A 26,705-nucleotide genomic window follows, 5' to 3' on the forward strand; every position below is an offset into this window, starting at 1 on the left:
TTCCTGCCAATGTAAGAGGTTTTAAAGTCAGTATTAAGCACATTAAAACAACAAAGCATGTGAAATGGCTCACCACCAGGACTTTGAAAAGATATCATACATTAGTAAAGCAGAAAAGAATTGTTTCTGTAACATTTGCTTTTAAATTGCAATGAAGATAACTTCTCTTTTGGTTTGAGACAGTCTTCTGTATTGCTATTTTGTGCTACAAGCCAAAACGCCTCAGGAATTAATTTGCATTTAGGTAAAGGCTGTGAATAAGAATTTGGTCAATGAAGTAAAGAAACAGTTAGAAACAAAAGTGACTTTCAAAAAGGGAAAGCCTATTTTTATCACAGAAGATCAGTGAAATGTAAAAAGCACTGGGATGCTAGTCACTGTTTTGGTATTACTAATTTTGGGATTTCACAGAATTATAAACATGTTTTTCCTCCTCTTTAACATAACAGTATCCCTTTAAATCTAGTACAACAGAATAACTCTCTGAGCGTGTTGTTAAAATTCACACCATATAATTATGTCAGCTGAATATCTGGATGCAAAGATTACTGCAGTAAAATAAAACAGTCAAGTTCAAAAACAGATCAGGAAAAAAACCACACGCGTTTGAATTTATTCTCATGTAGCAAAATATGACAAGTATTCTGAGTTTCGAAAGCACTGATCGTTCGGCCTCTGCAGGAATAAAAAGGGGCATTAGGTGCCTGGTGCCTACAAAAACCTGTCTGAAGGGCTGTCAAGCTTTATATATTTCAGTATTCACTGATTACCTGGGTTGAGGCCAGGAAGAAACTAATCCCAGAGCTCAGAGAACTGTCAACAGATTATATGACTTTTTTTCCCTCTGGAGACATGGGGACTACTGAGGTTCTTGTCTGAGCATAGGAATATTCCTGTTTTTACTGTCCTTTTCAGAGTACCTGAAGCAGCTCAGAAACCTCGAGAGTCAAACCATTAGAGATTCAGAACAGCACTGACACATGCACTTCTGTTTGAAACTACTTATCTACCCAGTGAAACCTTTAAAAAAAAAAATTTCAATTGAAAATTCAAGTTTTCAATATTAAAGTCCAGAGAGGGACTACAGAGCAATGCTCTGGCTTCTAAAATGATTGCTCCAAAAGATTATGAGTGAACCATGCTGTCCTTTGAGCTGTGAAAGACTACCCATGGCTTGTCACAGCTCTCCTGCTCTGAGTGACTTTCACACGTTGAGCGATTGCCACTTGGCTTGCAAAGGTCAGAGGAGAAAAACATAAGCTAGAAATCAGTCACAGCCCAGAGTGACTTTGGCCTGAGCAGCCACATTCCAGCTTTGTCTATAAACTTGAGGGCAAATGAAGAGATCAAATAACTTTAAAGTGACAATCTTGCCTTGGGATGAGATGGATGGAGATGCTTTCTATATGTCAAGAGAACAATACTGTAATGTGGCCCATAAGACAGTGTAGGAAAAGATCACTTGGGTGTTTGAGCCTGGCACCCATGTTTTTTTCTGGCACTCATTGCTTTTTCGTTCTGCAGGTTTTTCTTGCGTCAGCTACAGCTAGAAGCACAGTCCCTCCCTAAGTGATCAGTAAATCCAATCTGGCTGCTGACATGACTCCATTTGTCTGTCATCTTTTTGTTGGGGTGTATTGGGTTTGCATCGCAAGGTTTTGATAGCGGAGGGCTACTGGTGTGGCTTCTGTGAGAAGCTGCTAGAAGCTTCCCTCGTGTCCAACAAAGCCAATGCCAGCCGGCTCCAAGATGGACCCACCCCTGGCCAAGGCTGAGCCCATCAGCGATGGTGGTAGCGCCTCTGGGATAACATATTTAAGAAGGAGAAAATGTTGCTGCGCAACAACAGTTGCAGTCAGAGAGAGGAGTGAGAATATATGTGAGAAACAACCCTGAAGACACTAGTGTCAGTGAAGAAGGAGGGGCAGGAGGTGCTTCAGGAGCAGAGATTCCCCTGCAGCCTGTGGTGCAGCCCATGGTGAGGCAGCTGTGCCCTGCACCCAGGGAGGGTAACGGGGGAGCAGATCTCCACCTGCAGCCCGGGGAGGACCCCACGCTGGAGCAGGGGGATGTGCCCAAAGGAGGATGTGACCTGTGGGAACCCCATGCTGGAGCAGGCTCCTGGCAGGACCTGTGGCCCTGTGGAGAGAGGAGCCCACTCTGGAGCAGGTTTTCTGGCAGGACTTGTGACCCCGTGGGGGACCCAAGCTGGAGCAGTCTGTTCCTGAAGGGCTGCACCCATGGGAGGGACCCATGCTGGAGCAGTTCATGAAGAGCTGCAGCCTGTGGGAAGGACTCACACCGGAGAAGTTCATGGAGGACTGTCTGCTGTGGGAGGGACCCCACACTGGGGCAGGGGAAGAGTGTGAGGAGTCCCCCCCTGAGGAGGAAGAGGCGGCAGAAACAACGTGAGATGAACTGACTGCAACCCCCATTCCCCATTCCCCCATCTCCCTGCGCAGCTGGTGGGGAGGAGGTAGAGAAAATCAGGAGTGAAGTTGAGCCCAGGAAGAAGGGAGGAGTCGAGGAGAAGGTATTTTTAAATTTTGCTTTTATTTCTCATTATCCTACTCTGATTTGATTGGTAATAAATGAAGCTAATTTCCCCAAGTTGAGTCTGTTTTGCCTGTGATGGTAATTGGTGACTGATCTCCCCGTCCTTATCTTGCCTCACAAGTCTTTCACTGTATTTTCTCTCCCCTGTCCAGCTGATGAGGGGAGTGATAGAGCAGCTTTGATGAGCACCTGGCATCCAGCCAGGGTCAACCACCACATGTGGTCTCATAAGAGAAAAGGACACTTGCATGCATGCACTGCCTGAAACCAGAGCTGCAGGCTGCCACTGCTGTACCCATCCCAAACCTGACCTCCCGCTTCCAGACCAGGGTTGCACCAGGGCTGGGCCACAGACAAGATGGTTCTGCTGCTGCATGCAAGTCAGCCACTGACATCAGTCAACATCCCCTTGGGCACCTGGAGTTACAGGCAGCACAAGCAGCTCTCCCTGGAGTATAAGTTCCTTTGTAGAGCTGTGACTGTTGTGAATATTTTGTCTTTTTAATTAAGTCTTGATTTTCTTTGCTTTTGGAGTTGGGTCATTTATATTTTCCTCTGAAATCTAGCCCCCCAAAAAAGGAAATTAATTCCTTTCCTCTCCAGACAAGGATCCATTCCCAGGATATGCTGTCTTCACCAACAGTCCTGAAGGGGTTAAACATGAATGCCTGGGCTTACTGTCACATTGCCTGCAGCAGTTCCCAGACCTTCCCTGTTATAAATTTAATCAGTCTTTAAACAGGTGCTGCATCCCACAGGCAACTGGGATATACCACAGAGGTTATATTTGTTTCTCCTGACCCTGCAGAAGCAGCAAGCCTCTTGCTGAGCAGGTTCTAACCTCACACCAAGCAGTGTTTTGTGTCACTAAATCCTGGGACTCAGCAGGGACTGGGAGCATCCTAACAAAACCCTGAACAAACAGCCGTGAGAGATTGATGTTGCTCTGAATTTGAGCTCAAGGATAGCAAGCATCTCTCAGAAGTGGTTTGAGTAGGTTGGACAGACAAGACAATCTCTCAAATTTCCTTTCACTGTTTTTTTTCTATTCCTTATGTGTGCTTTAGTGTTAAGATGATTGGTTGTGGCTGTAGAAAAGGCTCTGGAAAGCTAATCAGCTGGTGGTTTGTTGCAATGTAGGGCCCTGAACATCATTTAAATGTCATTTCAATTCTAGTTTGGAGTCCTAAGCGGGATTTCAGGTGATTTAACAGTAACCGGGGGCCAAGAAGATTCCTAAAGTGAATGACAGCATGTTTATTCTCCATAACCAGAGTTTCTTGAGTTAGTTCTGATCCAGGATAGTCGCTGCAGCATACTGCTTCATGGTCCAGGAGGTTCAGATAACACCATTGTGGGCACATCTGCACCCTGGCTGTGGATGTGGCCTTTGCACATCCTTGGCCCAGGGTACCAGGATGCAGATTTTAGTAGTGGGTCTCTGCACAGCCACCTCTATCAGCCTTGGATGCCATAATCCTCAAATTTCCCACCCCTCTCCCAGGTTAACGTGGGGAAGGCAGATGAAATTTCAGAGCCGCTTCCCAAGTGGTTAACCTGAAGATCCCTTCCCTTAGCACCACTTCGTGTTCAAACTATTCCCTAACATCTAGTAGACTTAAGCACTTCACCAAGTATCCGTATTTCAGCTAAACGTCCTCAGCCCAAGGAGGAAGGTGACAGATCCTCGACTTACCTTGGTCTGGAACGTACAGAAGACATGAGTCAGGAATGGGTGCTCCCAAGCTAAGGAGAGGACTCTCTTCTCCACCATCGTACATTCAACGTCGTCATCCATCAGCACCACATCCTTCTTCAGGGCTTTCACGGCGAAATACTGATCTGTGCTCTTTAGCTCAGCGAGAAACACCTAGGGTGGAAACAGCTGCTCAGAAAGAGTGATGCTCTTCTCTCAGAGCTGGCAACACAGCCATGTGAGGATGGGAGATGAGCTCTGGGGAATTCACTAGGGTAGACCTTAAAAAAGCTGATGTTTAAGGCCCACATCTGCCATTAAGACGTTGTAGACTTTGAGTTTGTTCCCCACACCCAGAGTAGTTTTGAAGCTGAACCCCAAGGGAAGGATGGGAAGGTCTTGGCGACTACAAGAGCAGGGGCTACATGCCTGTATGAGCAGGACATGTCAGAGACCCAAACACTTCTGGTAACAGAAACCATCTTTATGCAAATGCTCATGAGATACATTTCCTGTTTTCTGACTTCAAATAACAAAACAGAATATTGCTTTGTCAACATGTGAAATGCAAATGCCCTGCACCAGATCCTCTGCAGGTGTAAAGTGATGTCCATCAGTAGTTAGACTTTATCAGACATGACTTTCTCCCTTCCCTCCCAGTTAGCAGGAGGCCTGAGCAAACAGTCTGGGTCCCCCATGCTCCTGCAGGGCTTCTTCTCCAAGAACAGCAAAACACATCCCAGAGGAGTTAGGACCTCTATCTATTTTTATGGGCAAGGATAATGAGATACAGAGCAGCAGAGAAGGGTTTTCTAGAGACCACAGAGCAAAGAAGTCTCTGCTGGAAGGCAGTGCCAGTCCTGATCTTTACACTGACAGCCCGTCAACGTTGTTTTTCCCATAGACTGAATAAATACGTAAGATTCATCAAAGAGGTCTTTGAAGTTCTCTATCAGACACTATTTACTGAGTAAGCTCAGACATGTTTTAGCCCTGACAAAAGTTTTATTTACCCTTTTGGCTACTGCTGCATTTCACTTTGTAGCACTAGACAGAGAGTAGAGCCTAGAGCCTCCCTCTGTCTCTGCAGTGAATGACCAGAAATGCTAACAGTGCTGATGCTGCAGGCACCCTTTTTACCCCCATTTTGTGCAGGGCACTGCTCTCCTGGGGAAACTGGGGAACACAGTGCATTTGTGCCTTGTGCTGTGACTTCCAAGGTGCAGGTAGGCAATGCTAGACTTCATGCAGAAGGGGCTTCTTCACAGGTTTGGCCCTCAATCTCCCTGGCCCATGCAGAGCTGCAGAGACCCCTCAGGCACTGAGATCTGCACACCCTGTCCCCTCTATGGGGAAGTGAATCTCACTCCAAGCAAATAAGGGCACCAGGAGCAACACCTACACAGGAAACTTGTGGGTGAGGTTTGTTGCAGAAAGGCATGAAATAGCCCATCCTCTCCACACCCACCCTGCAGAGAGATGCAGACACTTGTAGGGTTGGAGAGTCCATCTTAACACAGGGGGCTGAAGCAAAGTACAGAAGCTGGTTCAGTGGATGTGTTCAAGACTTGACTAGACAAACCCCTGAGCAATCTCATCTGATTAGTACTGTTTTGAGCAGCAGGTTGGATTAGATGGCCTCCAGAGGTCCCTTCCTTCCAACATAAATGTTTCTATGACATCTATGCTCTTGATTCCAAGCTAGTCTGGGCTGTGGATTTTGGGGTATTCTGGCTTAGCTCTAACTCAGATGTCTCAGCTCTGCTCCCCATGCAAACTGTAGACATGTCAAGTATTTTCAAGTAAGGGAAGCCAACACAGCAAATTTAAGTTTAAGAACTGGCTGCAGCAATTGCTCCAGCTCACTTAGAAGGCAAAAAGCAGACCTTCTTTAAGACACAGTTTCCACCTTGGAAAGATGTGGGATCTGAGCAATGTGATACATAATCATACTCATTCTCCTTATTGGCTGTGAAAATACAATGGTAAGTTCCTCTGAAATTGCTTCATGCAGCTCAGCGCTGGCACTGAATAACACAAGTCCCCTTCCAGGGGACATCTGCAAGAAGGAGGAACAATCCACAATTAATCAAGATTAATGAATCCACTGAAAACAGGTGGTTCTTGTTTCAGAAGCACAAATTCTTGGCTGTCGCAAAATTTGCTTTACGCTCCAGCACAGATCGGAGCTGGGAAAGAGCAGTTAGCATTCCCAGGTGGGGACCTGCTGCTCTGGAGGGGGGAGGTGATCCACACTCAATTTTTCAGCTAATGCTTCTGCCTCCCTCTAGGCTTGCTCAGCTAAGTTGGCAGGAGTAGCTGCATGAAGGGGGACAGCACAGAGATCTTTCCCACCAGCTCTCTGTGGATGCCCAGGCCCCGTCAACCTGCACAGAAGGGGAAGTTGAAGTTTTACTTGGCTGCTTTCCTCTCCTGTCATGGGCACTCATGAGACAGCAAACTAATGGGGGAATGGGAAGGGCAAGGAAAATCTTTGTCTTTGGCAAGGAGAAGACTGAGCTGAAGATTCAGCCATGACAGAGCAAAGGTTCTTTGAGGGCTTGGAGATTTTTTTTCCTAAATGGTCTTCAAATCACATGCTATTCAGTGCCATGATAAGCAATATGCAGACCTATGCAGTGGCGTCTAGTGCCCTGATACTTACCTTGCCAAAACTGCCCTTTCCCAGCATCTTGTGCAGGACAAAGTCTTCAATGGTTAGTTTTAGCTGTACTTGGTGCTCTTCCTGTTCCTGGGGCTGTTCTCCCAAGTCTGACTCTATTAGAGACTCCTCCTTCACTGTGTCCGCCACTGGAGTCTCCCAGGAGATGCCCTGTGGCTCTGCAACACACATCAAACCATTCAAACAAACCCCTGAAAAATAAGCAGAAAATCCCCAGAACACTTACAGTATTTAGAGTTTTAAAAGGGTATTTCAAATAAATGGAAATGTGGTGGCCACATCTACTAAGTAGATTGGCTCTGCTTCACATTGCTTTCTCTCTGGAGGAAATTTTACTCCAGTGTAACTCCACCTTCTTCACTGGCATTACTCCCACTTTACAAAGTTCTTCACTTGTCTTTCTGTTTTATGACAGCAAAACATGACAAAACTCTTCATTTCTGGCCACCTGTGTTCTTCATTCCTTCTTGCTGGTTGCCGTTATGATGTGGTCCAATTTCTTCAAGGCCTTTTTAAGACCCTTGGCAAAGCTAGCATGTAAAAAGTTGGGACAGCAATTTCATATTGGGTCCCTGCTCCAAATGTGAAGCTCTGATCAAGTACATTAGCTATCCTGGAGTGAAACTATTCAGAGTTTCTTCAATATTCCATTCACTTGGATGTATGTGAACTTCTAAGAGTTTCTGTCCATTACCAGATTTATCCCATGTACTCAAGTGCACATTTGCTGTACTGTCCAAAACTGCTGAACAGCAAGAACGCTACTCAGCAGACAAACAGATCCCACAGGTAAATCAGATTTGAAACCATTTGAGGTTTTACTGATTCAAATCAGCATAGCCAGTTCTACTTGTAGAAAAGAAAGAAAATAAGAACAGATGGGGACATCATTTATTTCCCCTTGGGGGACAAAGGGCACTATTCCCTTAGCTCAGATGGTACCAAAACCAGCCTTTGAAGCTTGGTAGCCTGGAGCTCTACAGTATCAAACCCAGAGCACCGGTATAATGTGGCTCTGCTGTCCTTTAAGCAGTGTCTTCTGACATTTCGCTCTAGGTCCAGCTTCCAGAATATTATCTCCACACAGGGCAGTATCAACTTGCATTGAGAAAGCGGATGATGGTGGGGTCTGGGCTCTCAGCCTGAGTTAAGGTTGCAGCTGAGGACCCACTGTCCCAGTCCTTGCTGTGTTTAAGTATTGATTCACTTGTAATCTTAGGGCAACAGAGCTGGTGAAGGGTTTGGAGCACATGTCATACGAGGAGCGGCTGAGGGAACTGGGGTTGTTTAGTTTGGACAAGAGGAGGCTGAGGGGAGACCTCATCGCCCTCTACAGCTACCTGAAAGGAGGTTGCAAAGAGCTGGGGATGAGTCTCTTTAACCAAGTAATGAGCGATAAGACAAGAGGTAATGGCCTCAAGTTGAGCCAGGGAAGGTTTAGACTAGATATTAGGAAGTATTTCTTTACAGAACAGGTCTTAGGTGTTGGAATGGGCTGCCCAGGGAGGTGGTGGAGTCCCCATCCCTGGAGGTGTTTAAGAGTAGGGTCGACATAGTGCTTAGGGATATGGTGTAGTTGGGAACTGTCAGTGCTAGGTTAACGGTTGGACTAGATGATCTTCAAGGTCCTTTCCAACCTAGATGATTCTGTGATTCTTTTTTCCCCTCCCCTTTCTGGTAAATGTATTTTAAAGCTAGTGGGAGGCAGAACAGCGTTGTGTCAGTGCCACCATAGGTCTGCTACAGTTACAGTACAGTTCTTGAAAGGGTACCAGGAACCATGAAGCTGGAGGGGTCCTGAAATGGCCTTTTACATGGGCCACATGGGTCTAATGAAAGATAGTGACATTTTTGTTCCTAATATTCAGAGTTCTGTGACTCAAGCACAAAACAGAAAAACAAGTCTCCCCAGCAGACTGTAATTTTTGTTTCAGGCCAATGAGTCCCCAGTAGCTTTGGCCAAGGTCTGTTAATCAATGTTTTTCCCCAGTCTCTCATTCACCCTCCTAAACATCTGTTCTTGTAGCACAGAGGGCCATGACACCTAGGTCAGCTTCTGAGTGAATGAAGTGGGAATCTGTCAATGGTTTTCAAAGGTACTGGATATCAATGCCCGCCCCCAAAAATATGAAATCAGAAAAAGAATTGATCATGGTGATCAGAAGGATTCCCAGTCTCTGGTTTAGAGCTTAGTTTCTCTTTAGAATTCTCAGATTTTACAGTCTACGAGTCCCAAGAAGGGAATAAACACGTTATTGCCAGTGGAGATATGAGGTGTGCTTAAGTACCGGGTCAGAAAGAGAGTTTAGGAGTTAGCTGAATGAGTGGTGGTTGGTGTCTCATGTCACCATGGCATGGGAGAAGTGCAGGTTTATAGAAAGGAAAGGAAACAGGTTGAGATCTAGGGTATCTGCCATGCCCAAGTGATGTGGCTGGGAAGAGCTGTTGACATCCCGGTATGAGAAAGGGTATGTCTTGCTCTAGGCTGTAAAGATGCATGAAAGATTCAATGGCTAATAAATTCCTCACCCTTGTCACCTCCACCCAACCATGTACAAGCCGAAAACATTAACAAAGCCCGCTGTCCCACATCACTAGGGGAAACTACCTTTTTTTCCTGTTGTAGATGCTGGCAATGCCTGAAGAGGTGTTACCTCCTTCGCGGGAACTGGGAAACCAATTTCAAGAGGTCCATCCCTGGAGATCTGTTCAGTGTCGCGCTGACAGCGAGCCTGGAATACAGAAAACAGCAAATAACTTTTGAGCCAAATGTCATGTTCTGAGCTTATGGACACTGTGGCTTCCTGAGTGTGACTGTCACAGAAGCCAAGATCTAGATGTCTCTGCTTATGAGAAGAGCATCTCTGTACCTAACATTTAGGGATTTGGTAATGTAGAGAAACCCATAAACTTCTGTGAGAGGTGTGCGGGTGTTAACAGATCTTTGTACTGCAAATATAGAGAATCCCTATTTTGCACAGGGGGCTGAATCCCTGGCTATCCAAACAAAGGGCATTTTAATTAACGACTTTCTTCCCAATAGTCCTCTTTGAAGAAAAATCTGTTAAAATACTAGAGGCTGGAACATGCTGCAGACTCATCCCTGTACAGTGTTTGGATGTCACTCTGAAGAAGTCCTTCCACCGGGGTGTTGCAGAAGTTAAGAATTTGTCTGAATTCAAGGGTGATGAGACAAAAGCATGAAAGATAAATCCTCTGAGGGCTACTAAACACTAAGACTCCACCTATGACTCAAGAAGTTCCCAAAGCCTGACTTTCTGGAGATTAGACGAGTATTCTGGGGAAAGTATCTAGTGTTTGCCCTCTTCACCTCTCAATGGTGGCTTCAAGTACACAGTGCAAGGAGCTGCAGAGAGGCAGCAGGTAGGAAAAAGAGAAGCAAGAGCAGAAAAAACTCCTCTTTGGAGGTTTGGCAGCACTACCTGTCACATAAAGGTGAGAAATATGCAGAGCTAAACCTGGTAGATAGTCCCTCAGGAAGGTATAAATGGAAAAACAGCTGCTGTATGGATGAAGATGCTGCCTTGGGATACTTGAGTAACCTAAATATGGAGAAGGAGGCACCCACAGATTTTGTCCCTCTCTGAGGTTACTCAAGAGCCAAGAGGCATCTTAACAATCCTGATTTTGAACTAGAATCTCTAAACTCTTTTACGGTGTTGGGCTTGTGACAAACTATTTTTTCTTCTTTGAATTCCATTTTCTGTGTTCATACAGTGTTGTTTACATGACAGTAGCATCTAGATCCAATCCCCAAGGCCCAAGTCTCTTCATGAGAGTCCATGCTCTGGGGAGTTTCATTCCAAACAGATCTGAAGAGTCACGGGACAAATTGCTAAGTCACAAGCACGGAGCAAGGTAGCAACAGCAAAAGGACCCAAATCAAGTTCCTCTCACTCTGCCTTGGACCCTGTTACAAAACTATGGAACATAATGTAACTACAACTGTACCGAATCAGAGCAAGAGTCCATCCAGGTCATGTCCTGTCTGCAATGGGGGTCAAGCAGACACCAGGTAAAGATGTAAGAAGAGTTCAGGCATGCAAAGTCATCTCCTCAGAATATTCTCCCTATCTCCAGAGATAGGTGGCTCAGAGATTTCCCGATTCAAAGGCAGTGCTTTTCTATTAACAGAATTAGACATTCTATTATTCCTGAATGGATTTCTCTTCTACGAACACTGGAGATTGTCACCTGAACCCATGAAAACTTCTGGCTTCCACAATTCTGGCTGAGATGAGCTTAACCACCTACTCCATGAAGGACCCATTTCCTAGTCTTTACTTTGAACTTGCTACCCACATCACTCCACTCAATGCCCTTATTTCCTTCACTGACACAAACATTGAACAACTGATCCTCCTTTCTCCAGGTCTGTTAAGGCTTAAAATATTTACCTGCTGGGTGCTCTCTATCATCGCCAGAGCTTCAGCCATTAGTTTCTGGTTAACTCCACAAAGGTTTGCTACTTTTGTCTGGCACTTGTGATGGACGTTCATGCCACATGCTGAAAGAAAGAACAGGAGATGTCAGGACAACGAAGAATAGCTAGGCTGTTTGACATCATGTCAAACCCTTGGTTGGGCAGGAACATGTGCTGCTTTTGGTCAAGGGCAGAGATCAGCCACATAAAGAGCTCAAAGACTGGGCACCATTTATGTCTCATGAGACGGTACTCAGGTCATTTTTTGGTTCTCTATGGAAACAGAGTTATTTTATATCTTCTTCTGGGCAAAAGGTTGCATTTCTAGATCCATCAGTCTTTGCAGCTGCAGGCTACCAAAACTCTACAGTCTATCGGGTCAGAGATAAACCGTGATCACAGAACAGGATCTCCCAGTTGGTATATGATTATGAAGATGGTGAAGTGTCTGGGGTCTGTCTGATAGTGGAAATAAAGCATGTAAGTTGATACTAGGAGTGATTCTGGAAGATCAGCAGTATCACTGAGATGTTCTTTGCCTCTCTGAGAAGTGACTCTTCAGCCTCGTGGACCGCATCTCTTCCTGTATACTGGCAGTTGTCCTCCTTGAAAAATGATCCTCCTTGAAGGACGGTCGTCTTAACCACTCCTTCACCACCCTGGATGCCATCTCATACAGGTCTTGTAGAGAAGTGTGATAAATGAGATTTGGCTTTTCAGATTGCAACCCTCTAAAGAATGATCCACTCCCATGCTCAGCTCATGCCACACATCAGAGACTCACCATCACACTTCAGTCCTTGCCGTGCAAGGCCCCAGAGGAGCGTGCCGCAGTGCTCACAGAAAGTCGGGCTCTTGTAGTTGTAGACTTTGAAGCGGTGAGGCATGTCGATCTTGAACCGCTCTTTATGGAACTGCAAAAGAAAAGCTGTGTTGGCAATTCACCCCTCTCCACCTTAGTTCTGCATGGAAAACCAACAGCCCTCAGACTTGTACCACAGAAGGTGGGATGTCTACTGCCCCTTTATCCTTGAGTATGACCACCAAGAGGAAACTATCTATAACTATCATTCAGACATACAAATCTAAATTTTGATACATAATATCTGTGCAATTCAGTGGGAACTGGGTAATTTAATCCCTGGTCTTGATTTATCTGACATCTTGCATCTCAGCTACACACCCAGACTCCCTTAATGCTCAGTGGAAAACCAGGGGTACTTCTAAAAATTATTCATCCCATCCTGAAATGGATGTCTACATTTGTTGTCATGAATCACTCTTTGGAAGAACCTATTTTTATTCTTCTAGTTTATAGGGAGACAAAGGTGGTAACAAAGTTGGGTACATCTACCCTGGAGATGTCAGAAGACAGGTGAGATGAATCTGATTTCTAAAGACTGTGAAAGGAGAATAGGAGCCAGGGTAGGACTGGAAGCAAACAAGCTGTGGAACACAATTAAGAAAAAGGGAACAGTCCTACCTAGAGTTTAAGTTCCACTTTTGCCCATCAAAAAACGTTTATAATAAACTGATATGAGAAAAATAAAATAAATAATAGTGGAGATGCTAGATCTTCCCCTGACTATTTGGAAATCTCAGATATCACAGAGTGGGATGTTAAAATACTGCTCTGAAAATTCAGTGTGATGTCCTGCCTAACATCATGTAGTGAAGAATTTCCTCCAGTGAATCTCCACCTCATGTCCACGACTTCCCTCTGAGCTGTACTTCATACATTAGGAAAATGTCAGTCCTGATTCAGCAACTGCTTATTCATGAGCTGCATTTGAGTAAATCAGAAGTAGGAGGTAATGAAACCACTGGGAAAGTAAAAAACAAAGGGCAGAGATCAGATCACACAGCCTCTAGTTCAGTAGCACTTTTTCCTTCATCAGAAGTTGTTTTACAGCAATGTTGGAGAGATCTGAATGACACCCAAGTTTTTTAAAAGCAGCCAAATAATAATACATACCATTGTTTCTCTGCTATTGATTGCTGATCCTGTACACTTGGCTATTACTTTATCAATGCACTTCTTATGAATGGCAGCATTACATTCTGAAAGAACAAGTGTGTCACGGTGTTAATAAAAAAATTCCTTAAGAAAGGAACAAGTAAATAATGATAGTAACAAAATCAAAAAAGTTTCTTACGTCTGCATTGATAGCCTTGTTTATTCAGACCCCTGAAATAAACAGAGAAATGGTTAATTCCGAATTTTCTAAAAGCCTCAGCAGAAGAAAGGAGAGCAACATTTATGAAAGAAACAGAATAAAACAGCTTTGCTTTTTATCAGTCTTTATAGAGCTTCTCTAATCTAAATATCTTCATTCAATCTAGTGTAGTGATTCTCTGTGGCTTTCACAGCCTTTTCAGCACATATTCACATTCTGAATTTTACAATATCCAAATAACAAGCAGGGCTGATGAGACATGTCTATGCATTTGGCCAAAGACAAAAATATTTATAAAAAATAAAAAAAATGAAGGGAATTTTTGCAGTTGGAATTACAACTGTGAACCACATCCTTGAAGTGATGCAATAACTCTACAAGTAAGATGCCAAGGGTCCAGTTCTGCTGCCTTTACTGACAGATCTTCACCAGAGAATCGTATTTAGGTTGGAAAAGATCTTTAAAATCATTGAGTCCAACCATAAACTTAACACTGCCATGTCCACCATTAAACCGTGTCCCTAAGCACAACGTTTACACAAGAACTGGTCCCTAGGGTTAAAAGGGGAAAATGCATAGATCTGTTTTCATTTACCAGACAAACTCATGACAGACAGAGCAGAAGGTGGGCTGTGGAAAGAAGGTGGCTGTGAACTCATGACACTTGACATCATGGATTTTGGCCTGTTTGATGGCCCCCCTGCGCTGGTGCAAGGAGAAAAAGCCTTCAGTCTCACAGTCAGACAGGTCCTTTGCATCTGGGGGGAAAGGAAACAGAAGATTCATTAGGGTACCCTGTCCTGATCATGCACCCTGAGAAAATGCAGCTGCCAGAATACTAAGTGACTGAAGCCAATGATTCACTCACGGAAACCAATCTTTTTAAGAAATACGATCTTCTGAAACCCACACAAGGCTTGTTTGGATGTTTTTTATCTGCCATTCCTACAAGGACACTAAATTGACTTTAAACTTTGGACTCTGAGCTCCCTTGAATATTCATAATGCTGCTTTTGAAATGTAGACCAGAAATTTCCCAAGGAGGGATAATTTGCAGTTAAACATAAAATTCCAACTTTGTACAGCACTGAAGGACTATGTCCTAAAAAAGATGAAATTACATAAATGTTATTAATTATCTATATATGCACAAAACCACACGTGTGTGTATATATATATATGTGGGTATTTAACTGAATCCTTTATGTATGCATGCACATGTGTTTGAGTAAGCACATATGTATGTTCCTAGGATATTCTTTTTCATGTTATTTTTCCATGCCAACAATTGCTTTGCTCTTTGCTGTGTCCATGCCATTATTCACAGTTCACATTTAAACTTTTTAGAACAGCAAACAAACCAATTTTGACTACACATTCATATAGACATGTGCACTTATATATGTGCTTGTGTCTACAAATCTGGATACACACACAATATCTCACCCTCAATCTCTGTTTTGTTTTACTCCCGCATTACACAGCAAGTTACATAGGTATTCTGTGGAAACTGGCCTCCTGTGTGATCTGATGCTGATCTTGCTATTTGTAATACAAACACAACTTGCTTTTTCTATGCTTTGTCCTCTCTGATATAACATATAAGGAGGCAACAATAGTCTATTCTATATTAAAGGTAGGAATGGATGAAGAAAACATCAGTATGAACATGCTGTTTGCTGCTTTCAGTATTTCTGTGTTTCTATAAATGGAAGGTCCTTCTAGATACCTACACCTTACAGCTTCACCCCACATCTGTGAAAGGCAGCGAGAACTTTGGCATCAAAGACAGGAGAATAAGACTGAGCATTTGGATTGCAACTGACTATCTTCAACAAAGCAAAATGAATTTCACATGGACATCAAACTCTGCAGGTGCGATTTGGTTCCCAGTGAAGACAGATAAATGACAGAGTGTCCCCTGTCCACGGTGACTAAGCTGCTGCCATGTCCCTGGAGGTCTAGCTGGAGCAGGCAATGGAGCCCAGTCAATGACTCAGCTCACCTTGCTGCAGAAACCTGCATTTGATCAGATGAATCACTCTGTAGGTTCTTTTCCTGTTTTGCTTAGATTGTTCTTGGCCTTAAGATCCCAGCTAACACACATACTTAGGTGTTGTCAACCAGAAATTGTATCCCAACATTTACACTGTAATGCACACCACTGCACGTTACACGCATACATACAGGTAGAATGATTTCAGAGGGAGCTGGCTTCTTATGTATCTATTCTATCTTAGAGTAATGAGAAAATCTACCATTTTAGTGGTAAATCAGCCGAAAATCTGCCTTGCAAATCACAGAGGAACAGTCAATCTTTGTCTCCACCATACAATAAAAATTGTTTTTCTGGAGTGTTCCTTTCAAGTCGTTCCTAAGAATAAATCAGTAATAACATAGGCACTGCTTTCAGTGAAGACACCATGTCTGCCCCACATAACTGGAAATCACAATGATCAATTAACAAACAAAATCACTTGCCACTTATTTCCAGGAAGTATCTTGCATTCATCAGCATTCGCCCTTGAGGTTTCAGTTCTAGCTGGTTGAGATAAGTGAAAAACAAGAAGAAAATATCAGTGCAATTATTAAACAGTCATTCAAAGAAGCAACAATCAGTTCAGATGACTCAAGCTATCTCCTTTTCATAGTGGGAATTGATGAATGCCAATGAACTCTAATTTTTGTGTTGCTCATACCCGTGTGGGGCAACAAGGCGAGGTAGGAGCAACTATAGAGAGAGGAGGCTAGACCACCTCTTATCAAACGCTCAGAGCAGCATCATAGAAGAGATAAATGTGACTAAACCACAGAAGCTCTGGACAGGTTTTTAGAAACCAGCTCAGGACCAGCATTATCTATAGCGACAACTTGTCGTTCTCAGTGGATCTTGCAAGGGGAAAGTAGGAGCACCTCTAAAAAAACCAGCCAACTTCAGTCAGGTACTTAAAAGATGCTGAAATCTTTTAGAAACTTGGTTCTGCAAGTCTAACTTACACTACAGTTAATGTAAGCGATGCTACAAGCTTTCTCAGGCATTTTTTGTGCCTTCCCACTGGACCTGGAAATTCTCACCTATCTGAACCTCTGTCCATAGGTGCCTTTGTAAATCTGGATCCACTTGCCTAGGAATAAGAAGACCTACATTCAAGGATTTCTTCAGCCTGAGAATGACAACAGTGACTTCCCCACCCACTTCCAGCACAGCCTGAACAAGGTTACCTCTCTACCTTGTAGGTGAAACAGTGCCCTTGCACAGAAAAGTGAGAAAATTTTTATTCTCTTCCCTCATGACCCTTGCAGGATGGGGTATCTGGTATCACCCTCCCTAGGTCATGACTTGTATTAGAGAGTGGGTGAAGATCTCAGGAGTTGCTACCAGGCAGGGACACAACAGGACCAGGGTCTTCCAACTCCACTTGACCTCAGGACTGTTACTCTTGCTGCAAGCAATCAGCACCCCAGTCTATGTGCCTCCTCTCCTCACCAGGCTACTGCCTCCCCTGGCTTTGAAGCCTGGGGTTGGAGTGACGCTGAGCAGGGCCTTTTGGTTTTCAATTCCATCCCTAAGTATCTCAATTCCTTCCAAGTTCTGTGTTAAATGTGCAGATCTCTACCAAGTCTTGCTCTTAGCTCTATTAAGTGACCAAGGCTTTCTTTACTTTTCTACTCTCTGCTTAACCTAAGCAGCTTAGCCTGAGAACTGTCATGATAAATAAAACAAACAAACAAAATAGTTCTGGAAATCAGTTTCTCTCCAAATGTATTTCCATGTTACTGTTATTTGTGGCATTGAAACTGAATACTACGTGTTAAAGACTATTATCAAAAACTTTCTTGCTTGGACTACCGGGGAACACAACCTTACATTTAGCAACCTTATGAAGACTGTTACTTCAAATTTACTCCAGTGATTTTAAAGGAGTTTCTCTGACATAACTCTGAAGTCAGGCAGCTGTGAATCAGTTACTTGATATCAGATAAAATTTTTAAAGCTGTTTCCCCAGAGCACATAAAATAATTCACATTTAGCTACTCATATTACCATTTGTCCCCAATGGGTTTCCTAAGTGAAGATTAATACATGGGCATGGCTCACCTGAACCAGAATCCTTGCTAACAGAGAGCATCTGTTTCAATATAACATCAGCAGGTACTATAAATGTGCCATGCCCTTTTTTAAAAAAAAAAAATGCATGGAAGTCTTTCCTTCAAGTCATACTCAAGTAGACTCAAATAATTATTCTTTGGATGGCATCCTGTTCCTGCTGTTCTGCTGGTTACAGTCCCAGCCTGGTACGGACATGAGGCATTCCCCTACCCCACAGAGGTTCCCCATCACATCCTGCAAGAGGAGATCATGATGCTCACCCATATCTCCGTCTTCCCATTGCTCTTTTTGCACCTCTCCGCCAGCACCTTGAGTTCCACTGTGGTCTCTGAAACCATTTCGGCACTTTTGTCCTTGACAACAATGTGCATGACCCTGCCATTGTTGATATGGGCATCGAAAGTGCTGTTCCAGGGTGGGTACATGGTGGGCTTCTTCTGCACGTACACTTGGCCATTTTCTGTCAACAAGAAGTGGTTTGGATTGACTGGACTTGCATCTCATCTGCACTAAGGCTACCAGTCTACAGTCCCTGAGACAGATCTGTGTTATTTACCCACTTTAAGGTCTCTCTCCTGGCATGGTGTGTAATGGACCATGTTTGAGTATCTTAGGAGGTTACTATGTGAAGTGAAACCTAGGATGGGATTATCTCACTTAACCTTAGGTGTCTACAATGTGTATGCCCATATCTGAGCTGACCGAATGTTGGTTCCATTCAGAGCCAGTGAAGAGAATATAGTCAGTATAAATCAATGGAGTTAGGGTGTGTTCATTTGTCCAAATATAGACATCTACCTTAGAAAAGATAATTTCCACCCTTGGCTCCATGAACTCTATTGAGTAGATCTCAAATGTAGACTTCAACACCACAGATATTCCCATCTAATCAGGTGAATCTCATCACAGATTACCAGTTACATGTATCATCTGTCTCATGGCAATGCAAAACAAAACAGGTTTCCTTCAATCCCCCCAAAAGCTTTGTGCACTTTGTGATTAAGGTTCAGCTGGAGCACATGTCCAGTCAGTTGGTACGTCTCAGCTAACTCAGGGATGTTAATATATGAACTGTCTTGCACACCTGCAGATACATCCACAGCAGTGCAGAGTTTTCAACCTAGTAAACTTTTCCTGCACCTCTTCCTCATGTATTAATTCCTCTTCATTCATAGCAGACACATCTTAAGATGGTGAAGGGTATCTCTGAGGTTTAACATTAGCTTGCAGAGAGTTATCTCTGGTTAGTTTTTTCAGAAAAGAGTCTCAGCCAGCTTTATTTATTGAATACAGCCCATTTTATTTCATACATCACTGTAAAAGGCTTGGACACTTCCTCAAGGTAAATTCTATTTCAGTTACCCTCTGCAAATTTTCAAACCATCAAATGCTGAAGCTGGTGGGATAAGAGGATAAAAAGCAGCTGTGTGAGCAGCAGATCTGTGATTCCTGTCTCCTAAAGAACCTGCTCCTATTTCCAATAATCCCAGCCCTTCCCTATTTTCACCCAGCTGGAAAAGCACATGCAGCTGATAGCCTGGAACATGACACAAGCGGGAGAAAATCTCTCCCTAGATGGGAGGACTAATTCAGCTTTCTTCCCTCTGCTCAGCTTTGATTTACACAGGCAGGAACTCAGGGATTTCTGAGGTTTGTACCACACCTTCAGGATGGATTAAAATTGGTAAACAAGCTCCAAAGTTATGGAGGCAGGAGAGAAGGAGAAAAGGAAACAGTGACTTCTGATTATGTAATATTCATCTCAGGAAATGAGAGAACATTTATTGGGGAGAGAACAAATATCAAGGCTGTGAGTTTATAAACTCTCCCTTCATCACCCTGTACACTGGTTTCCTACAAAAGGAGAAACAACTTCCAGAGCCAGTGATGTAAACTATATTCACTATATAGATTTAGGCTGAGAAAGCAGCTTCCTGAGGGGAGGCATGCAGGACCCTGCAACCAATACTGACTTGCTGAAATTCACTCCACGACCCAACATCTGGCTCTCATGAAGCACTTTTGCACTTGTTTCAATCACAAAAACTGAATTTGAGCTGCAGTCCATTCTGACCGTCAGCACTGGTCTGCATCACAAAACTGAGCAGAGATAATTCCTGCAGCCTAAATCACTTCTCATACTCATCCTGCTCGGTATGACAAGTGGTTGGGCAGCTAAATCTTAGGTTCAAAATCAGTTTCCCCAAAGTTTAGAGCACCTCAGTCTAAGGTGAATCTGTCTGTATTCAGTTACATAGAGGTTGACTTTGCACATACGCAGATTTAGGCAATCGTATACTGAGCTCACTGTCTGCAGGCTTAATTAATTCCCATCAAACTTGCAAATATATATTCAACTCACTCTTTCAACAAAAGCAGACAAAATGAGACATAAAAATGAGACATAAAGTTCCCAGCATCACAGAGAACAGTCCTCAGTAAGGACCATTATTTCTTTGCTACATCAGTGAAACTCCACGGATGTAAAACACAGCACTTGCAAAACAAGTGCTTTCGTTTGCATTGCACTCCAAAACATACGGCTTAAATAAACAAACCCTGGAATGTGAACGAACTGGCCAATATATGGGATCAGACAGTCACCCCCGGCGCATCCCCGCTGACGTCTGTGGAATTCTGCCAGGGATTAATCTAACCCTGGGTTCCTGAAAAATAAAATAGCATCTGTCTTTCTCGGGCAGTAGCTTCCACTGTAGCTGGGAGCACTTTTCCTGGAGGCTTGCTGAGTTCAAACACAGAGCAGGATCTTTCACGAAGCAAATGTCACCAAGACAGGTGGTAAAATGGCACCGGGCCGGGTAGCTTGTGAAGGCAGAAACCATTTTTAAAGGGCAGATTTTTTTATACCTCAGAGGCACCTATAATCTCTGAAATGGTTTGTCATCAGTAACAAATTGCTATTACACTTCTAACTACAAGGAGGTGTTCTTGTTTTGTTTTTTTTTTTTTTTTTTTTTTTTTTAAAAAAGATTATACCATAAAATACCAGGATCCCTTTTACAAAATGAACAAGTGGAAAAAACAAAAAGGCTGGCCAAGATCTTTCCTGGGCTTCTGAAATTCTTTAGGGTGGCCTTGTTGTGACATCCCTGTGTCCACAGATGATGTGCATTACTCCCAGAGCCCTGGGGACCTCTATCCCAATGACCTATTCATCACAGCTGACAAGGGACAGCCTTTGGCACGAACCCAAAGTCAGACTCAAACTCCCTTTTTTGGGGAATCAAACACATTTATCATCTACCACTGCTCTGTTTGCAAAAACAAACAAACGAATGAACAACCTCCCCCCAAAACTCCTCACGCTTTGGTAATGCTACACATGGTATATATCTGATCCATAACAGGGCACTGCAAAAGTCAGAACAGAGTCACCTACCAAGCCCGTTTGAGCACAGAGTCTTCAGGGATTTGGGACTGGATCTATCCCAGATTCAGCTCTGGGTTTAGGCACGTCCTGCCCGGCATTCTGCACTCATCGCTATATAGCAATCATTTGCCCTGAAGAAATCTTAATGGCCATGTATCAGAGCACAAGGCTGGATTGTTTGCGTCTCTTACCAGCTGTGCAGCTGATCCATTCCTGCTCCTTGGACATGCCTCTTTAGCCAAAATTTGCATATCAGGGCACCAATATAACATTTTTTTGAATCCCATTACCACTGAGTCGCAAGTGCTTTGTGGAACCAAGGAGCCAGAGAGCAAACTATGATCAAAAAAATCATAGAGCAGGGTTGCAGCTATCTCAAATATAATCAGCTAATGTTTGTCCTGAGACCTTCGTTTGCCTGTTGCCTTCTCTAAACCTGTTTGAGCATGACAACTCCTCGGGATAGTCATGTTGAAAGCATTTCTGGCATTTAGAGTCGGGCTCATCTCACTGAATGTCAGACATGTCCCTCTGAGTGGACTGTCTAAACTGCCCTTGGAGTCAGCGGAGAGCGCTGGGCTTTTCTAGGGTGTGATTCATCAGACCCATTATGGATGTCTTCCTCAAGATGAGATGAATCCCACCACAGAAATCCCTGTTTGTTCCCCTCTGCTATAACGCAAGGGTAGCTGATTTGCTCAGATATCAATATCCTTGCAGAAGACTAGAATTATAGGGGAGATGGATCCCACCATGGCCTCATCTTGGCTTAGTCACCTTAAGGTAAAGTTAGCCATCTACACATTTAGACACCCTCCATCAGCAGCAGATTAACACCACCCAAGGGTGGTTCAACCCACCCTAAGAGGGGAGTCTGAGATAAATTAATCTCAGGAGGTTCCTGCTGCTATCACTGGCATGACGAGGAGTCCCCCTGGTTGCCCCACCATGCTCTGAGCAATGGCTAGACGAGTGCAATTACACCCTAGCAAACATATCTTCTAATAGAAGGTCATAATTTTTCCTATATTCAATCCTCACTAATGGAGAAATGCTTCCCCAAACATACTTTTTTATTTCTTGTTGGTAGAAGTATTATTATTATTATTAATTATTTACTCTCAGGAACACAAAAATTATATCCCTTAGTACATTTGTGTTTGTTAGATGCCAGAAAATGCTTTCAGCTCTGTGTAAGACAAATAAATATAGGTCTGTTCTGACTGAATTGATTTTATTCACTTTTGAACTGACAGAGACTTCAATTTGAGTTATGGCTTTCAAAGGCCTCATTAAAGCAAACAGCCAAGCCCCATACGGAGCTAAAATAGGACATATTTTCAGTGAAAAGTGAGATCTTAGGGATATCTTCTCATGCAGCGTGGGAAAGAAACATCAGTACGCCACAATGCAGTATTTTCTTTCCTTTTGTATTTACCAGTCATCACATCTTCCATAATCATTTAAAGTATCATTTAAACCAAGCTAAAGTTCAATGTGATAAATGCTGACTCTTAAACAAACAAGTAAAGAAACAAACAAACAAAACTGCCAGTAAAATATGGAATCATTTTAAAATTCTAAAATTTCTTTTTTTAAACCACTTTAACATCCTATGGGGATTAGTGTCATGGGGATTCTCAAGGTATAAAAGGGATTTCTGAGTTAATTTAATTTTTTAAAGAATCACAGCAGTCAAGTTAGGAATTTATCAAAGATTTAACATTAATAACAGCCAATATGAGGAATTCCCTAACACTGAAGGTTTTGATCTTCATTATTCTTAAAAAGCAGAACTGAAGAACCTTCCATCTTCTCACTGGGACTATTTTTATGCACAAGACATATAAGAAATGTTTTTCCAATGAGGATTCATCAGCGTTGTTCAATCCGGAAAACTGTGCAACAATCCATATATCCAGACACAGAAAACAGCTTAGCGGGAGGTTTCACTTTGAAACATTTTACAGCAATTATGCAGAGAAATTAACTCTGTCTGCAAAGGCTGAGGCTGTTTGAGAGCTAGTTTTTTTAAATGATAAAAGTTGCTGGACCTGTCAGTTCCTCAAAGAAATGTGATAAACAAAGACAGCCCTCCCAGGATTATTTCTAGGACACCCAGATTTCATCTCTCTGGAGTCCCACTGACAAACCAGCAACTTCTCATAGAAAAGTGAAACCAAATACAGCTCAGCTCATCTGCTTTGCCACATGCTAGGACCTGTAATTCAGTTGATAATAACCTCAAATTGAAGACACAGGTTTGTTGGGAACCATCTTAAAATCAGATTGCCTTGCAGGCCATGGCAAACCCAAACTTGCACTGTGCTGAGACACAAAAAGCACTTCACAAACCCTTCTAAAGATTTACCAATGTGCTCCCTATACACCAGAAATGACACAGTTAAGGCACACATATGTTTTATAAAAGTTCACATGCATCTTTAACAACTCCCCACTTACCTGACTCCACGGCTTCTTTAACCATTACGGCACAGTAAGGGTTAATCACCTCCCCTTGGGATGGCAGGTAAGGGCCACTGTCATAGTTGGATAAACCAATACGCAGAAAAGGAGACATGACAAGTCCTGTGTCAAACAAAAGACAGGCGATATTTGGGAAGAGTCTAAAAATTCCCTTGGTTTTAACCAGACTCTTATCTCCGTCGGGCAGTGGTACGCTGGCCGTTAGTTATCCATCCAACTGGACACTCTCAGACTTCCTCCACTGTCTAGCAAGATGATGGACTGACCGACTGCGACTTGATGTGCGTAAGGTAGCATAACTCAGCTGTCAGCTTAACCGTGTGGCTGAACTCGTCGCAGGGCTAGAAAGACCTGCAACAGCAGCTTTGAGTACTAGTGACTAGATGCCAACCATCAGGAATGAGAACAACAATACACAGAAGCCAAATCAGGACTTTCTTGGCTGGGATAACCTCTGCTATAATTTATGTTGAGTCACACGTTCAAGAACCCGAGTGCTGCGAGAATAGAAAGGGTTTCGGGAATACAGGGCTGTTGGAAGCCTGCAAGCTGAACATGAAACTGTGAAATAACTGTCTACTATTTATATACAGCATGGAAATTATCTTGGGTATTCAACTGCCAGGGTGCTGACCCATATTCATAAGTGAAGCTATAAAGAGCAAATTCAGCTCATATGAACCACACTGTGTAGAGTGGAGCAAAAACAAAAAAGTGGATCTCAGGATAATTTTAAGCAGCTGCATACAGAAACATATAAAATCAAGATGCCAGGAAACACAACAAAGCCTTTGGGTTGGTCTTCTCTGTATGGCCTTTCAGAGCTTCCATAGAGAAGATTTAATGAAACCAGAAATTATTAACTGCTGCAGCTTGTCATTCCTGGCTTCCCTTCTAGTCAATGGGCAGCAAGAGGCACTTTGAACTCAGCTGCAGATGCCTGTGTCTTGGACCACCAAAGTTAAGAGAGTCCTATCACCAGCTGTTACCTGTCAAATATATTGACAACAATATATTGTTCAACTACAACAACAAAAAGTTGAATGACCTGTGGTGTGGGATGCAACCTGTCTCTTTTTCTTTTTACGCATAAAATGCTCTACCCAAAGGGCAGCTTCTCTAGCCTCACACAGAAGAAGATCCAGATTATTTGCTGGGAATGGCATTTTCTTACCTGTAAATGGTGTTTTCCTGACAGACAAGTTCAGTCTCTGGCAAGACGGGCTTCTCTTTTCATCACAGTTGTGGATAACATGGAAAGGATTTTCTCAGCTGAAAGAATGAGGATAACTGCTCCTCTGGTTGGGCTGGTTTTAAAACTTGGACTCTCTGTTCAAGGAGACAGGAGGCAAGACCATCAAGAAGAGAGGAAAACTTGAGAAATCAAAGATGTAGCTCTTTGCTTGAGTGTCTTCTCTCTTACCCAGCAGTGTGGAGTGATGAGTTTCCATCAGCTCCCTGTGCAAATGTCTAGGGCGACTGTAAAACTCAGAACAACTTTCTGTTAGTGCATGGCCAGGTCGCAGCAGGTTGTTGTTTTGCTTGTGTCCTCAATAGGGTGAGATATTCTCCTTCTTCCTGTTTTATAAAATGAAGACAAACAGCCACAGTTAGCACTGGGACTGAAACACCAGTTATTCTGGACTGAATATTCACAAGTACTGAACATTCACACTGTGACACTTTCTGACATTTTGGCAAACAGATGGCCCTTGCAGCCAACTGCAGCTATTCTCTGATAGAGATTTTGGCAGGGTAGGCCTCTCAGAAGGTTTCCCTACATTTGTTACCCTATATAAGGCCAATCTATACAATGGACAGCATAGGAAGATTCCCATTTCCACTCCTGGGTAGGTTAGCTAACAACCAGGCTGAGTTTTCAGGAAAACAGCAAAGACTCATAAACCCTCTCGGATACTGTGCTTAAAAGAGAAGAAAACCATTAGGTTTCTGGGGAGACAGGACAGGACAGAAAGAAAGAAAATATTCCTGTGACTCATGTCTATTGTGTATCCCTATGAATGCACAGATCATGGACCACCAGCAGCTATCAGGCCTCCTCTGAAGACTGTCCAAGGACCTCTGCGTGTGGCTTTGCCCTCAACTGGGAAAACATTAGCACTTTTGCAATTTTACAGAAGCTAGTGGGAAAAGCAAAGCACCACCTGGGGCTGGATGCAGGAGATTAGGAGAATCCTGTTCTCCTCTAGACAAGGGCAGCATCTCTTTGAATGGTGTTTCAGAAACACATTAGCAAGTGCCTGATGAACTTGATCTGGAAAGCCGCTTGCATTTAGATATTCAAGCGTGGGTAGCTCTGTAAGGAGGGGCATTTGTGGCACTGCACAATAGTCCAGAGAATCGTTTATGAGTGGTCCATGGCACAAAAAGGCTAAAATTTCTGCCCTGGCTGACAGAAGCAGAGAAGTCTGATCAAATTAAGTAGGAAAAAAATCTATTTAACAAGAAAGACAGAGAAAAATAAATTTAACAGGAAGAATTATGTGTATGTATATTTTCCCCCCATTTGATGCAATTATTTAGCCATTTCCTTTGTTACAAAAAATAAGCCTACTTAGTCTAAGACAAAAGAAACAACAAATCAAAGGGTCTCTGGCAGCAGAAGGGAAATTCAAGTAGTTGCATGTTTTGTCTGTGAAATGTAGCATCAATGTGGAAAGCTAACGAGCCAAAGACTAAGGCCAACAGTCAAAACATCTGCACCATGCCTCTTTGTGTGAATGGAGATGTATTCTCTCTGCCTCTGCCATACTCCACTAATACTTCTGGTGACTGCTGGGCAAGAGGAGATTCTATATCCTCTTCCAAATCCCCGATTCCCACATCCTTGGCTTTAAGAACCTATTGTTCCATGGATTGGAGCAGGAGGGAGTGCAGGGAGGGCTGTAAGCACTCCCTTACCAGGTCTTTCAAAAGTCACCTTTAAAAACTCAGCTAGCCACAATTACTATTCAACACGTTGGGCATCTAAGAACACGAGTGTTGCTAAAGGAAGCCAAAGGATTTTTGATGACTCCTCAGCACTAAAATGTAGTAACATTATTGGCTCAAGTACTAAAGAAATAAAATTAGGGCTAAAAGTTTGAGCCTGGCATTCATCACATTTCCATGAAATCAATAAGGTTATATCATAGTTAAA

The 26,705-nt window shown here is 43.2% G+C and overlaps 1 protein-coding gene across 5 annotated transcripts in view; it reads right to left on the reverse strand.

The window, feature by feature from the left end:
• The window catches only part of PRKCQ (protein kinase C theta), a 67,331-nt gene that overhangs the window by 23,009 nt on the left and 17,617 nt on the right, over positions 1–26,705 (reverse strand). For 4 of the 5 annotated variants that reach the window (XM_074869710.1, XM_074869711.1, XM_074869712.1 and 1 more), the window contains exons 2-14: positions 24,969–25,123; positions 24,720–24,874; positions 23,522–23,647; positions 17,928–18,127; positions 16,038–16,098; positions 14,152–14,314; positions 13,536–13,567; positions 13,355–13,440; positions 12,164–12,293; positions 11,354–11,463; positions 9,544–9,667; positions 6,918–7,126; positions 4,253–4,426 (exon numbers count right to left, since the gene is read on the reverse strand). In XM_074869710.1, the coding sequence (XP_074725811.1) occupies positions 4,253–4,426; positions 6,918–7,126; positions 9,544–9,667; positions 11,354–11,463; positions 12,164–12,293; positions 13,355–13,440; positions 13,536–13,567; positions 14,152–14,314; positions 16,038–16,098; positions 17,928–18,127; positions 23,522–23,639 (1,407 nt within the window). In that variant the 5' untranslated portion in view covers positions 23,640–23,647; positions 24,720–24,874; positions 24,969–25,123. The remainder of the gene's footprint in view (positions 1–4,252; positions 4,427–6,917; positions 7,127–9,543; positions 9,668–11,353; positions 11,464–12,163; positions 12,294–13,354; positions 13,441–13,535; positions 13,568–14,151; positions 14,315–16,037; positions 16,099–17,927; positions 18,128–23,521; positions 23,648–24,719; positions 24,875–24,968; positions 25,124–26,705) is intronic. The other variant, XM_074869713.1, reaches the window with a different exon arrangement.

The sequence above is a fragment of the Strix uralensis genome, chromosome 5 (genome assembly GCF_047716275.1).
Source record: "Strix uralensis isolate ZFMK-TIS-50842 chromosome 5, bStrUra1, whole genome shotgun sequence".
In the NCBI taxonomy this organism is placed as follows: domain Eukaryota; kingdom Metazoa; phylum Chordata; class Aves; order Strigiformes; family Strigidae; genus Strix; species Strix uralensis.